The 13,277-nt window shown below is 39.3% G+C and overlaps 1 protein-coding gene across 2 annotated transcripts in view; it reads left to right on the forward strand.

The window, feature by feature from the left end:
* The window catches only part of CHST11 (carbohydrate sulfotransferase 11), a 160,626-nt gene that overhangs the window by 52,345 nt on the left and 95,004 nt on the right, over positions 1–13,277 (forward strand). For both annotated transcript variants that reach the window (XM_066550655.1, XM_066550656.1), the window contains exon 2: positions 13,044–13,129. In XM_066550655.1, the coding sequence (XP_066406752.1) occupies positions 13,044–13,129 (86 nt within the window). The remainder of the gene's footprint in view (positions 1–13,043; positions 13,130–13,277) is intronic.

A 13,277-nucleotide genomic window follows, 5' to 3' on the forward strand; every position in this document is an offset into this window, starting at 1 on the left:
TTTTTTTTCCAACACTGATTTTAGCTGGAGTGCGGCCTTGATGGGGGAAGAGTAAAATTCTCAAGTACGATATCAGAAAGTAGCATGTAAAGTCTTGGACTATCTTCCATACTCACAGCCTTTAATGGTCTGACGGATCACTGCTACTTACTTAAACATTTGGGATTGAGAACTGAAAGTGAATATATAAAAAGGAAAGGAAAAACTGCCTTTTATTTGTTGAGAAATGGGAAAGCACTTGGCAATGTTGCCACCAAACAGTTTGGTGATAATGCTCCTTGCCTTCAACTCTGTCATCTTCCTTGAATGTTTTAACTGCAGGAAAAACAAAGCCTTGAGTTAAAACTATAAATAAGACCAATCATGCCTCCTCACCTTTCTGCACTGTAGCTCCTGGCCTTGTAATTTGCTTGGCTCTCAAGCCTCTTGTTCATTATTTTTGGTTTCAGCTGATGCAGGGCCCTGGGTAGATGGGGTCTCTTGGGAGTAGAGGAGGTGAACGTATGGAGTGACGGCACTGAGCTGGGAATGGAGCGTGGAGATAATGGAAGAAGACTGCCAGTCTCAGGAATGGGGGTAAAACCTGAAAACCTAGGGGGAAACATGGGAGAGGGCTGGTTTCTGTTTCCTCTTGAGCAACTGAGGCTTTCTCCCATGCCTTCAGCACCGCTTGTCCTCACCACCCCTAGATCTATGTTGGGCAGGACACAGGTTCCGGTGTGGTGGCCAGGTTAGGGAGTAAGTTGGGTATTTCTTGGTTTGTGTCTTTAGAGGGTGGAAGAAGGGAGCTGGATTGTGGTGGAAAGACTAGGAAAGATGAGGGAAGAGAAATGGTTAGCTGGGAAACAGCATAAAAGATTGGTAGAGGCATGTAAGGGCAGCAGCAGCAGAGCAGCAAAGGGAGTAATTTGGTGAGGGGAGAAAAGAAAAGGTCAGAGAGGAATAAAGATAGGATAAAGATTCCAGAAAAATAGAATAGATTTTGACAGGAAAATATTATGTCAAGAGCTTGATTAAATAGAGTAGCTGAAAAGTCGTGTGTTCTGGAAAAAAACGGTTATTAAATAAGAGACTACTATTAAATGAAGAATTCACATTGCCATTTTCTCTGAATTTTACTTAAGCTTTCATTCTGAGAGTCCTGTAATGAAACAGAGAGAAGCAAAATACAGAGAATGGAAAGGAGAGACCAAAATAAGCTGGTATTTCATTGTTGGATTTGAATAGTAGAACATAATGTAGCATGTTACAATTTTTGAAAATTGTTTAAAAAATAAAAATAAACAAACCAGCATCTGGCAGTGGGCTAAACACTGGTTTGCTGTTTCAACATCAATAATGCGAGTACATACTCACTCATGTATGGGTGTAATCTACTCACTCATATCATACCTGCATGAGTAACTCCATGTAAGCACACAAATGGTGTCCTTCCCAGCTGAATAAAATGATTACACTGCTTTGCCTGCTGAGGACTCAAGCAGTCAATCTCAGTAAATCTTCCTTTCACCTTTCACAGTTCAGGTGCAATTCCCAACCATGCAGAAGAACAGAGATCTGTTTGAGTTTGTGGAGCTGAGATGATTTATCTCAGCTTGGAAAGGGGTAATATGTGACAACCCCTTATTGTAAATTTGAAATCAAATCAGCCTTTTTTTTTAATTGTTGTGTTCTGTTATTTAACACAGCTTTTACATATACTCCTTGGTTAAGGCTGATTAATATTTAATGAAGACAAAGGGAGTTTTCAGAATAAAGTGTAAGAATTGCCCCAAAAGCAGTAGCCAGGCTCTGAGATAAGAATGATCAGGAGGGAACAATCTGCCATTCAGCTCTGTGGCTGGAGAAAGCATCACTTAGACTGTAATTTTTATTCTGCTCTATATTTTTAAGCTGAAAGTATAAAGTACTTTCAAGTAAAATGCAATTTTGATGTGTCAGCTTTCAAGAACTTGTGATAAAATTAACCCGTACGTAGTTGAGAGCAAAGCAAGATGGGAATACATCACAGAAGCCTTCTCTGCAGCCTTGGAAGGTTAAAGACAGGCAAGGAGACTAAATGTCTTTTTGGAAATGACTGTTTTAAAATTAGTTGTCCATGCTGATGACCCACTTTGTTTTAATGATAGAATATTTGAATGTCAGAATTACTCCTATACAAGTGATATGGGAATGAACAACCCAAAAGCTAAATTGGCAAGTGAATGTGTGTCAATTTGGCACACATACTACTGATTTTAAAAATTTGGAACAGTTTTTAAAAATAGCTGTAACTGGAAAATCATCCCTAAGGAGATACATTTCCCATGGGATCCCTGGGGGACCAGATTTTGGGCTGATGCTTGTTAAATATTCTAATTTATCAACCAGAACAAAACATACTCTTTTATTGATCAAATTTACAGAAGATGCAAAAGGTAGGGCAGTGGTAAATGGAGAGGAAGAGAACTGCAGATCAGTAATGCAGAATTGTAAATACCCAGTGACTTGGGTGGCACCCTTGTTTTAGTCATCTTGCAGCACTAAATGCATAGAGGAATAAAATTTAGGTGATGCCTACTTAGTAGAGGACCCTTTTTTGTTGGAAGTGAGGTCTGGGAAGGGCTTGAGGGTGATGATTGATCAGCTGGCCTGCCTGCTGCCTGGCACACAGGGGAGCACAGGAGGGTGGAGGACAGGGCCAGCAAGGGGAGGTGGCATTTGCTCATCCTGTGAGTCCTGCCACAGCTTGTGCTTTGTGATGTGGGGCACCGTGGTGTCAGCAATCTGCAGTGTTAGCTTTGAGTGTGTTCAGAAGAAAGGAAGGAATGATGAGATGCCCAGAAAATTTGTCACAGATTAAAAGAAAATTAGAAGGTGCCTTGATCGTAAGTTACATGCATAGAGGTGAGGAGACAGGTGTACCACAAGATCAAGTGGCTGAGAGGTGCAGACAGGTCACATCAGCTTAGCAAAAGGGTATGGTTGGGAGGGAAAATTTGACATCAAATCAGTTTCTCAAGGTGTATTTTCTGTTCCTGGCAAATTTAGAAACAAGATGAGTTATCTTTCTGGAAGGTGAACTATTGCTTAGTTGGGAATTATTTCAGGAAAATCTTCTGAAAAGGGTGCTTTCCTTTGTTTCCTCTCCTGCTCTTTCTATCCTTCTCTGCATGAGACAGCACAATGTCAAGAATAACATTTGTTGCCTAGAGAAGAACTTTTTGAGTCTATGGCTTTGTCAAGCAGTTTTGTTGCCTGTCTCCATGAGAATGATATTGTCAGAGAGATCCTGGATTTTAGCTACCTACTGGTCACCAGCTGCAATGCTAACAGAGTTTCTCAATGCAGTTGACAAGCTATTTTACTGAAAGCAAAGCTTAGTATTTTGCATGCTAATTATTAAATAGTGTTATTACCAGTAGAGGTCACATAGGTATCCAGTATTCTGGAGCCTTAGAAACTACATGTTGAAGTGCTGTGTGATTCCTTCATTCCCATCTAATGGGAAGGAAAACCACTTGCATAGTGGCTTCATGCTATTTCTGCATGTTGCTTTTATTTGCATATAGCATATCTATATTATTTGGAGGAAGAGTCCCAGTCAATTTAAAATGTTTAGTCTGTCCTATTTGTTAGTGATACCAGAATATGTATCTTTTACAACTGCTGCCTGTTTTGGTTCCCCTTTGAATGCTCTCATTGGATGTAAAATCACAGAAAAATCATTCCTTGTTCACTCCTTTTTTCTCTGGGGTGTGCCTTCAGGAGGTGGAATTGATATGCTTGGCTCATCCACTTGTCTATGTGTGAGGCATGGCTGCATTTCCTCACTGTAGACAGAAGTCCATCAAAAGGTTTTAATTAAAGGCATTGAAATGATGAGCACAGTGGAAGGAGACAGATGAAGAGAGTAGGACCACATAAAGATAAGCAGGCAGTAAGACCTCGTGCATTTGCCATGCTGAATAGTTTTCTTGTGTTTTGAAAAAATTCTCCTCAGAGAAAGACAGATCCAGACTGCTCAGTGCCTCACCCAGAGTTGGCTGGGCTCTATAATGGAAATACAGATTATGCTAATTGAGATGAAGTTTTATAGTGCTAATGTGTATTTTACTCTTCTGTGTGGTGAAATGCAGTCTGAGTCTGAGGGAGCTGAAAACGTCCTATTCATATGTAAAATGTTGTGAAGGATCTGTGGTTTGGGGTATTTCAAAAATGCCACATGAGGGGATTCGTACATCTGAAAGCAATATTATCCATGTACACTCATTGCTAATGGAGAGAGAACCGTGTGAAAGCAGCTTCCCAGCCTCCCTGTACAGATGTGTGGATCCTGCTGGAAGAAGGAGGAGTGGTGGTCCAGTGGGGCAGGATGTGGGGCCAGCACTGCTCTACAGACCTGGAGCTGTGCTTATCTCGGTCAGCTAGGCAATAAACAGCTGCTGGGAAAGTAAAAGATCTTGCAAAGAAGCCCATTGCATCTCTGTGCCTTGGGATTACTTGGAGTTTAGAAGTATTAAACAGAATAAACTCTTGGAATAAGGCAGTAAGCTCAGCTGTGTATTAATTATTAGTTCGGACAACTTTCAGATCGCAGAATCTGGCCTCTGTTGTCTGTGATACTTTCTTCCTTTTAATACCAGCATTTGGCCTTCACATCGCCAAGCAAGATGCATCTTTAATTTGCGAGAGCTCATCTGCTTATCCAACAAGCTGCAGTCATAATCCTCTTTGCCATAATGAATGACTGCTCTGGAAGCGATTACTGCAGGATTTCATACTGTCTTTTCTGCTTATTGAATTCTTTAGTGCTTCTTTTTTGTAAAGAAAATTGTTGCTCATAAATCACAGTAAAGTATCAGGGGGCTGTGACTGCAGTAAAATACCAGAGGCACTGCTTCAGAGGTGGTAATCTTGGTCTAGCTGAACACGTTGCTAGGACAGCAATGCTTCTGCCTCAAGTTCAGATACCACAAGTTTGAGCCTTTCATTGCTCCAGGTTAAAAAGACTGTTGCAGCTCTATTTTCTATTCTGCTTGGCTTGTGAAAAGACTTGCTGTGCATTTCAGTATATCCATTGCAAGTATGATTTTGTATTTCATCTTCTGTGTACATCTGTTGAGGAATAGCAAAGAAGCAGTAGCTCAAATAGGCTGCAGCAGCTGTCGTTTTCATTTTGACTGTGATTCAAGATAAATGCTTTTAAAATTACAGCTTTCTAAAGAAACCTTCCTCCTTTAAAGGTTTTTCTCTCCCTCTTTTTTTGTGAACTCATAAATCATTTTTGTTAAGTAGACTGGTACTAACGGCGTGATGAAAGTAATGGGAAATTTAGAAAAAGAAATCCAGCTTCTTATTTTTTTAGGACAATCTGCTTTTTTTTCCCTGGACCTACATTTACATAGTTTTCTTTTGAACTTACATCAGAGAGATGGGATATAACCAACTATCTACAAGCTTGAAAACTAGGCTGATAAGAAGACCAGAGTAGAAAATTTAGCTCCTTGCTATGAAGACAACCAGCAGCAGATGTGCCTGCTGATGTTGTTACAGTGAGTATCTAGAAACTGGAAGAAGGCGTATTTAGAAACCTATAAGCCTCATTAGAAATCTTCCTACTTTTCCAGATTGTTGCAGTCTCATTTGGCAAAACATATGCCTGACTTATAATGGAAAAGTAGGAAAAAGTGTAATGTCCAGAAAGAGTTAGAAAGAGTTTTTCTTTGCATTTGATGTACTGGATCTGCAGTGTCCCTTCATGCAAATTGATAATGTACGTGTTTGTTTGTGAAATACATATATTTTGAGTCATAATTCCTAAGCTTCTAACTGCATTTGAAATGGAAAAATAAAAGGAAACAAAGAAATTCTTAAGTTGATGTAGATGGCAAAATTTTTAAAATTTATTTATGAACACGTAGAAGTACTTCAGCGAGAAAAGAAATACACTATTTTGATATTTTGTGACATCTGGCTTTGCTAATTGATGACATAAATTACAGCATTCTCAGAGGTGAGTAGGCAGCTGAGATGGTCAGTGATCCATCTAGAATGGACCTGTGAAATACTGTGATGCTCCCAGATCTGCATTTCATGCCAGAGAAAACAAGGTTGTTTCAAAAAAGTTTTGACCAAGTCTAATATAATTTGTGGCTTGCACCCACAGAAACTTGCAGCGTTTAAAAAAGCCTGTGTGTTTGAGATAAACAAATTAGAGCTCTCCTCATGGGAGTAATAAAGCCTGTGGAAAAGTCTGTTGATTTAGGTTTGTGGATAAGTTCTTGAGACTTCTAAAGAAATGCTGTATTTATTCACATTTTTTTTAATTACTGGAAAAAAGTTTCTCATTGTTCGTTAACCGGGAAGATGTTTTGCTATTTTATGCCACATGCAATGTCTGTAGAGTGACCAAGGATCTAAGTCTACATAATTTCACCCAAAGATATTAACTTCCCCACTGTGCCAAATTAAATTCATCCTCATACTAATCTGAGAACAAACAGGATAAAATACAAATTTGTTTCTGGAAAACTGTCTAAAGCAAAAAGGAATTAAATATCTCTTGATTCTTTGGAGGGCATTTACAACTTTTGTAATTAGTGATTAGAGCCAAGAAACAAATGTTGAGATGAATTTCCTTACTTGGGCCAGGATTTATTTCACGTAACCTCAACCATTTAGGATTGTCCTCAGTGGAAAGGAGAGGAGCCACCTCCAGGGCCCCCTGGGGTGGCCCACCTATGCAGTTGTGGCTCTCTGTAATTGTAGGAGCTTAAATGAGTAGCTTATAGAAATCTCACTTCCTAATACAAATTCAGAATGTAGCAACTAATAGGTTTAGTGGGAGTTTTTAGGGTCTTTGCCTCTACTTTTCTGACCTGGGAAGTGATGATTGTTACTTTGCTGGTCCCTGGCCCCATATCTGGCAGCTTTCCTGCTCTTTTTAGCTATGATAATTTCACTAAGGTGTGATCTCTTTATTTTTGTATCCTTTGCTTTTATTGTATTTATTTTTGTTTGTTTCTCAAGCTAAGTAAACCCTTGTTTCTGTAGTTACTGTCTGATGTACGGTAAAATCTGTTCTCCATTGATAAACAGAAGAATTGTCGCATTCTCTGGGTTTAAGACTTTGGCGTACTTATATACAATGCCTAATCTGATTTTGACTTTCTAAAAATAGATCTCTCAAGCTCCAGGGAAGAAAGCTGCAGTGTTGCCTTAAGAAATCAAAGGAGGCCAGACAAGAATTTAGTCATAAATCCTTGTACCTGTGGTATTCAGATGAAGGACCAATAATTTAGTCTAAAATCCTGAGCTGAATGCAGCAAAGCACAAGGCCTCAGATGTCACAAGACGTTGCTATCAATCCATTGATTTTGTGAATCTCTGCTGAAGGATTAGTGTTCATAAATCATTACCTGGAGAGCCATCTCAAAGTCTTCTTACTCAAGCTTTTGCATTCACTCCTCATGTTCCTGGTTGCTGATTAAAAATTAACCCTTTCATATCATTCAGTATGCTTAGCCTGATTACTCTGCAGAAGGGAGCCCAGGAATTTTAATGACATTTGAAATGAGTTAGACTTCTTTTGCTGAGTTTCCTGTTTTGCCTGTGGTTTAAACTTGGCTGAAGTCTTGCAGAGCAAACTGTTGTAAATCATTATGCAAGACTCGTTCTCCTGCAGCAGAACAAGCTGTTTACTAATCACAAGCTTGTTCAGCGTGATTTTAGCTAACTGTCAGAAAGGTATGTTCCAAGACAAGATATTCCAAATTGAACAATAAAAAACCAAAATCAGTCCCAAACCTCTGAGGAACTCTGGGAAAGGTCTACTTCTTTGGGTCACTTACTTCAACTCTGCACTGAGTGTTATCATGCTTCAAGAACACTGGATGTGCAAAATGTTGTTGGATTGAACCTTGCTTGATTTGTACTCAGATATGACCAGCTTGCCTTGAGCATAATTCTTGCCAGTACTGACAGAGCATTGTTTCATAATACCATTTACAGAAGAATGTTTACAATTGGGCTGTGGATGTCTCACTTTGGTGTAGTATTGAAATATGTATTCCAATGCTTCATCCTTTATACCAACTAGAAGTAATTTTCTGTGCTGCTTTGGGATTGTAGCAAAAATCTATGCAAGAAAAACCATGTCCAGGTCTTTAGCTGAAGAGAATCTCTCTGAACTTTCAGTATGGGTATAATTATATATTTTTGCTTTGACTTAAAAATTCAGGAAGTTTAAAGGCAGTAGCTTGTGTAAACATGGGTAGAGATGGCAAAGGTGTAAGTAACCATTTTGGTGCTGCTATCTTGCTATGACCAAGTGGCACTGATTTTTTGTCTAGGTTGGGTAGGGAATGTTTAGGTGAATGGTTGGCCCTAACCCAGTGGGTCAAGCAAAATCTACTATGCTCTTTGCTGTCAAGAAGATGCTCCATGAAAAGCATTTACTCTGGCCTGAAATTAGAGGTGGTTGGGCAGGAGGAGAGCAATGGATTAGCTGGAGAGCAGTGTATTTCAGCCAAAAGAAGCAACCATTTTCAGCCTCATGCAGAAATCAGACCAAAAATGAAGATCAATCAGACCAAAAAGAGGAATATATTGGATTTGTTTCTTTTAAAAAAGAACAGGATCTGATCCTTGACTGGAGTCTCACCATACTGCTGCCAGTGCACACTGTTTCCTGCTCAGTATCAGTTACAAGAGAAAACTTGTATCCCAATAGGAGGAATGCATTATGTAGGTCAGCTTTAAGCAATGCTGTATTAGGGAATTTTGTTCTTTGTGCTTTAAACCAGTGTAATGAAAAGTTAAATATTAATATGTCCCCAGAACTTTTCTCAAATATTGGTAATATGAGACTTAAATTAAGAGGCAGTGAACAGAGGTAAAATTTTTACATTTGGCTTTTATTATGCCAGTAATTAGAGTAGTCCAAGCAATGTAAATTAAATGTTGCAAAGTAGGGAGGCAGTTGCTAGATAGCAGCTGGGTACCTTTTAATATACAGAAGTCTTGGAAACTGGAGCTTCAGACATCTATGAGATAGTAGATTGGTAGTGAAAGAGATGGCTGCTGAATGCAGACAACCATCCTTGAATGCCACTTGTTTGTCTCTCTTAGTGCTGAAGAAGGGCAGTTATTTTGCGTGTCTCTTCCAGCAAAGTCTCCTCTGGGACTTAATCCCACACAGACTTGGGAGAAATATTTGATTTGCCCCTCTGACACTTGGTGAGAAGGTGACCTTTTATGGCTTTCAGTCTTCAAAAATCTTGAATCCCATGATTTCTTCCTGACCCCCTTTCACTTTGTCTAGGTAATCGCAGTGTTCACATTCATTTTAGGCCAGTAATCTCCCAATAGAAGTGCTACCATGTCCTCTTGTCTCAGGTTTTTGTAGCTCCTGATAGGGAGAAGCAGAAATTGTATATATGCAGCTCCTTATATTCAGTATTTTCTCCAGAGGTCTCCAATTCTAGGATAGGGTCTTTGAAGGGTTACCAAGTGCATTAATAATGCCTTCTTGCCAAGGAGAGGTAACAGATTAATCCTGGCTCACATGTTTCCATGTGAATGATCTTCAGTGTTCTTGTCCTTAAGTGCACTGTAACTCACTGGTCAAATTCCTGCTGTTGGTACTGGTGGATCTAAATGGAGTTTTCTGGAAGCTGGAGCTGTGTGCAGATGCTCCTGTTCTGAGATGATTTAAGGCCTACACACTCCTCTGTATGTATACAGAGCATACACAGCTGATTGTTGTGTTGATTAAGCAGGGCTGTTTATCTTCCTCTTTTGAGAAATTGAAATTTGGTGTCTAGATAGCATGCTCTACAAACTTCCTTATTAGATTCATAACTAGTGGTTCCACACATATTTTAGCAAGATGGGCCAAGGCTGCATTTTTGACAAATCATTCCTGGGGATGGAACAAAAGTCTTGTTTTTACAGCTCTTGTATTTAAGTAACTAACTCATGATACATCCAGTTGCTCACACACCTGGCTAAATTCAGAGGATTCATGTTCTTGCTGCACTTGCAGTATTAGCACTACTCTTGAATCATTAAAGGCGCTGAATGCTATTGATCTTATAGGTCTTTTACAATCTAGACAATTCTAAAATCCTTTGTCAGCTGCTTCACACTGTTGGTGTGTCTGAATGTGATCTTTTGAATGATTCTTGGAGCCATGCATATGCAGTACTTATCATTAGATTATAATTAACCATAATTATGTATGGAGATCAGCCCAAGCCATAAAATATAGATTGATATATTTACTATACTAATAAGATTTGGTGAGGATAAAGGGCTTGATTTTTTAATTTTCACTTCCACAATGGTGTGATGGATCCTTAGCAAAAGTGTTGTTAAAATTAGTAGAGCTGCTTACCCTCCATACTACAGTTCTTCTTACTGCAGATTGCTATAGGTGAGGTTCAGGCCCAAAAGGTTTTGTCATTGGCATAATGAAGCACTGCCTCAGAGAAGCTGAGACAGTAGAAAACAGGTTGTAGGAGCCCTGAGAGGTAAGTGTGCCCACAGACATGCTAGAAAGTGTTTTGAATTATATAAAAGCATTCCTGATAGTTATTCACTTGAGGACAGTTGTACAAACAGTGCAGGTGGGATTTCTGCTGAGGAATGGGGAGTATTCACCTTTATCTTGATGCTGCAGTAAAATTCCAGGCACAAGTACTTTCCAGATGTGCACAGATGTGCTGTGTACAGTTGTACCAGAGAGTGCTGTTCCTGGCATCAATAAAGAGGAAACCAAGTGCAGTGTTGCTATGCTAACCCCACAGTCTGATTCTAAAAGATTTATTGAAAAAACAAAACAAATTAAGTAGTACTGGAAATGATAACATAGGTTGAATCACCTCTATGATTAAGGCTCTACATTAGCATTTGGCTTTTGCTGGGGAGATAGCTTTTTCTACTGTCTATTTACATCTGGAAACAAATCTTTCATGTTACATAAAAAATTTTATCTTTATTACTGTTACTGCTGAATATAATGTGTTGATACCTGCTGGCTAAGTGAAGCAGGAAGCGATGGATACACTTATGCATTGTAATATTTACTGTATTTAATGGAAGTTAAAAGTGAAATAACAAGTTAAGGAACACCACACTAGAATTCATGTTATTCTTCATTTTAGAACATCAGTGTTGCAGGACCTTATCACATTCTAATGAGGTGGATACACTAAAATGTTCCCCTCTCCCTTTCCCCCTGCTGTGGTGTTTTAATGTGCTTTGCCCTTGAGTAGAAGGCTTCATTTTGGAAAGGTTTCTTTATTGAGGAAGGGACTACAAAATGATTTTGAAAGCTTCTCTGGACACAGTTCTGGTACAAGAGCATGGAGGGGGGGATAAGGTGGACAGGAGCTCTGTAGTTACAATGGCTGTTGGATGTCTCACATTCTCATTTCAAAATTTCCTTCCTAAAACCACTTCCAGGCTTTGGAAGCTGATGTTACTGTAAAACATTTTTTAAGTTTTAATTTTCTAAAACACATTGTAAATTATCTTTTAAAAAGACACATTAGCACAGCAATGGAGGAATTGCAGTACTTGTCTGCATCACTAAAAATGCTCAGAATTTAATCAGGTGTTTAAATGTGTAAAATAAAATTATTGCCTCTACTAACATTACTGTCCTAATTGTGAAGAAAATTAAAGCCAGTTTGTTTACTGAATATGTCTGCCTCCTGCCACAAGACCTGCGAATCTGTTTGCTTAGGAAAAAAGCAACCCAGCATGTTATTAGATCATTACCTTCTATTGAAAATAGATATTGAGTGAGTGAAGGAATCAATTATGTTTCCAGATTGGACCATATACAGTTTTCTGCGGTTTATATTACTTGATGTATCAATTATGATATTAGGTCTCAGTATTAAAACATTACTGGACTGTATTCTCTGACTTGGCTTGAAGCCCATGATAGCATGTCTGCAAGTGGTGCAGCTCATTGTTCTAGGATGCTTCAATAGTTTCTGGTTACAAAATGTGGCGAGATGATAAAAGCATGCCTGACTTGGCTTAACATGATGTTCCCAGCAGGAACATCTCTTTTCCCCTTTTTTTTGGTTATGTCTTAATCAAATGTTGATGAGACAAATCTCTTGCTGCGATGCTGGATGTGGGTGTTTGACAGCCTGATGCTCCTTCTGTATTTCCCAGGGCAAGCTGGGGGCAGGAGAGTGTTAGCAGAGGATGATGTGGGCCATGTGAGATAAGAAGCACAGCAAGCTCTTGTTTTCCTCTTGACTATAGAAGGTGAAGCTGAATGTCTTCTTACAGAGTTTTATGGCCACAGAGGTCTAACTTGAAGCTGATGGTCTGCATCCCTGCCGGGACTCAGGCCAACAGCTCTCCTGAAAAATTTGTCATCCAAAATGCTCCTTGATCAGATCTTTGACAAAGCCTTTGGTTTGAAAGCCAGCTTGTCTTTAATGGTATAACAGAGTGCATGTTGTTCTGTGGATCAGTCAAAATTTCCAGTTGTAATATGTAAAGCAAAATTGTGGCAAGAAGGGCAGCGGTGTTTGATTGTATGTGTGTTATGTACTGATTAGTATCTGTTCTAGGAGAAACAGAAGAACTAGGCCAAAAGCTTTAAAATCATGCAATTTAATATGAGGTTCCTGTATACATCTGTCTTAGGCAGAGAGAGGCTCAGACATTGCCTCTCAGAGGTGCTGGTTATAGGAATCCATCTGACTCCTTCCTGATGATCAGACAAGCAGGTGTCTGGCACTGCTGAAAATAGTGTTGCATTGGTCCCCATGCTTGAATTTTTGTGCACCCAAACTGAGAGTTGTTGCATAACAACTTTTATAAGGGAGTTCTTATTTTCAATAACTTCCACAATAGATAAGGGATTTAGCTCTTGGACAATTTCTAGGGAAAGGAAAATCAGGAGTTAAGTGACAACACTGTCTAGAATCCTATGATCTATGGTCAGAAAATCTTTTCTTGCTGTAAGTATTGCAATTGCTTTCTGCTAGCCAGCGTTGCTAACCTGTACTAATTTCAATTTCCCTTTGCAGTAATGCGTAGAAATCCATTTGGGATGGACATTTGCTGTCGGAAAGGATCCAGGAGCCCACTCCAGGAGCTGTATAATCCCACCCAGGTGAGTGTCTTGTGGCTATAATTAAGCTTCCCAATGCAGCATACAAATGCAGTCTCTTTTGATGATATTTTGGTGTTTTCTTATTTGCATGCAATGGCTGCCTTCATTTGAGAGAACTGATCCTGGGTACTGCAGGGTTTACTATAAC

Source organism: Molothrus aeneus, chromosome 5 (assembly GCF_037042795.1).
Source record: "Molothrus aeneus isolate 106 chromosome 5, BPBGC_Maene_1.0, whole genome shotgun sequence".
In the NCBI taxonomy this organism is placed as follows: domain Eukaryota; kingdom Metazoa; phylum Chordata; class Aves; order Passeriformes; family Icteridae; genus Molothrus; species Molothrus aeneus.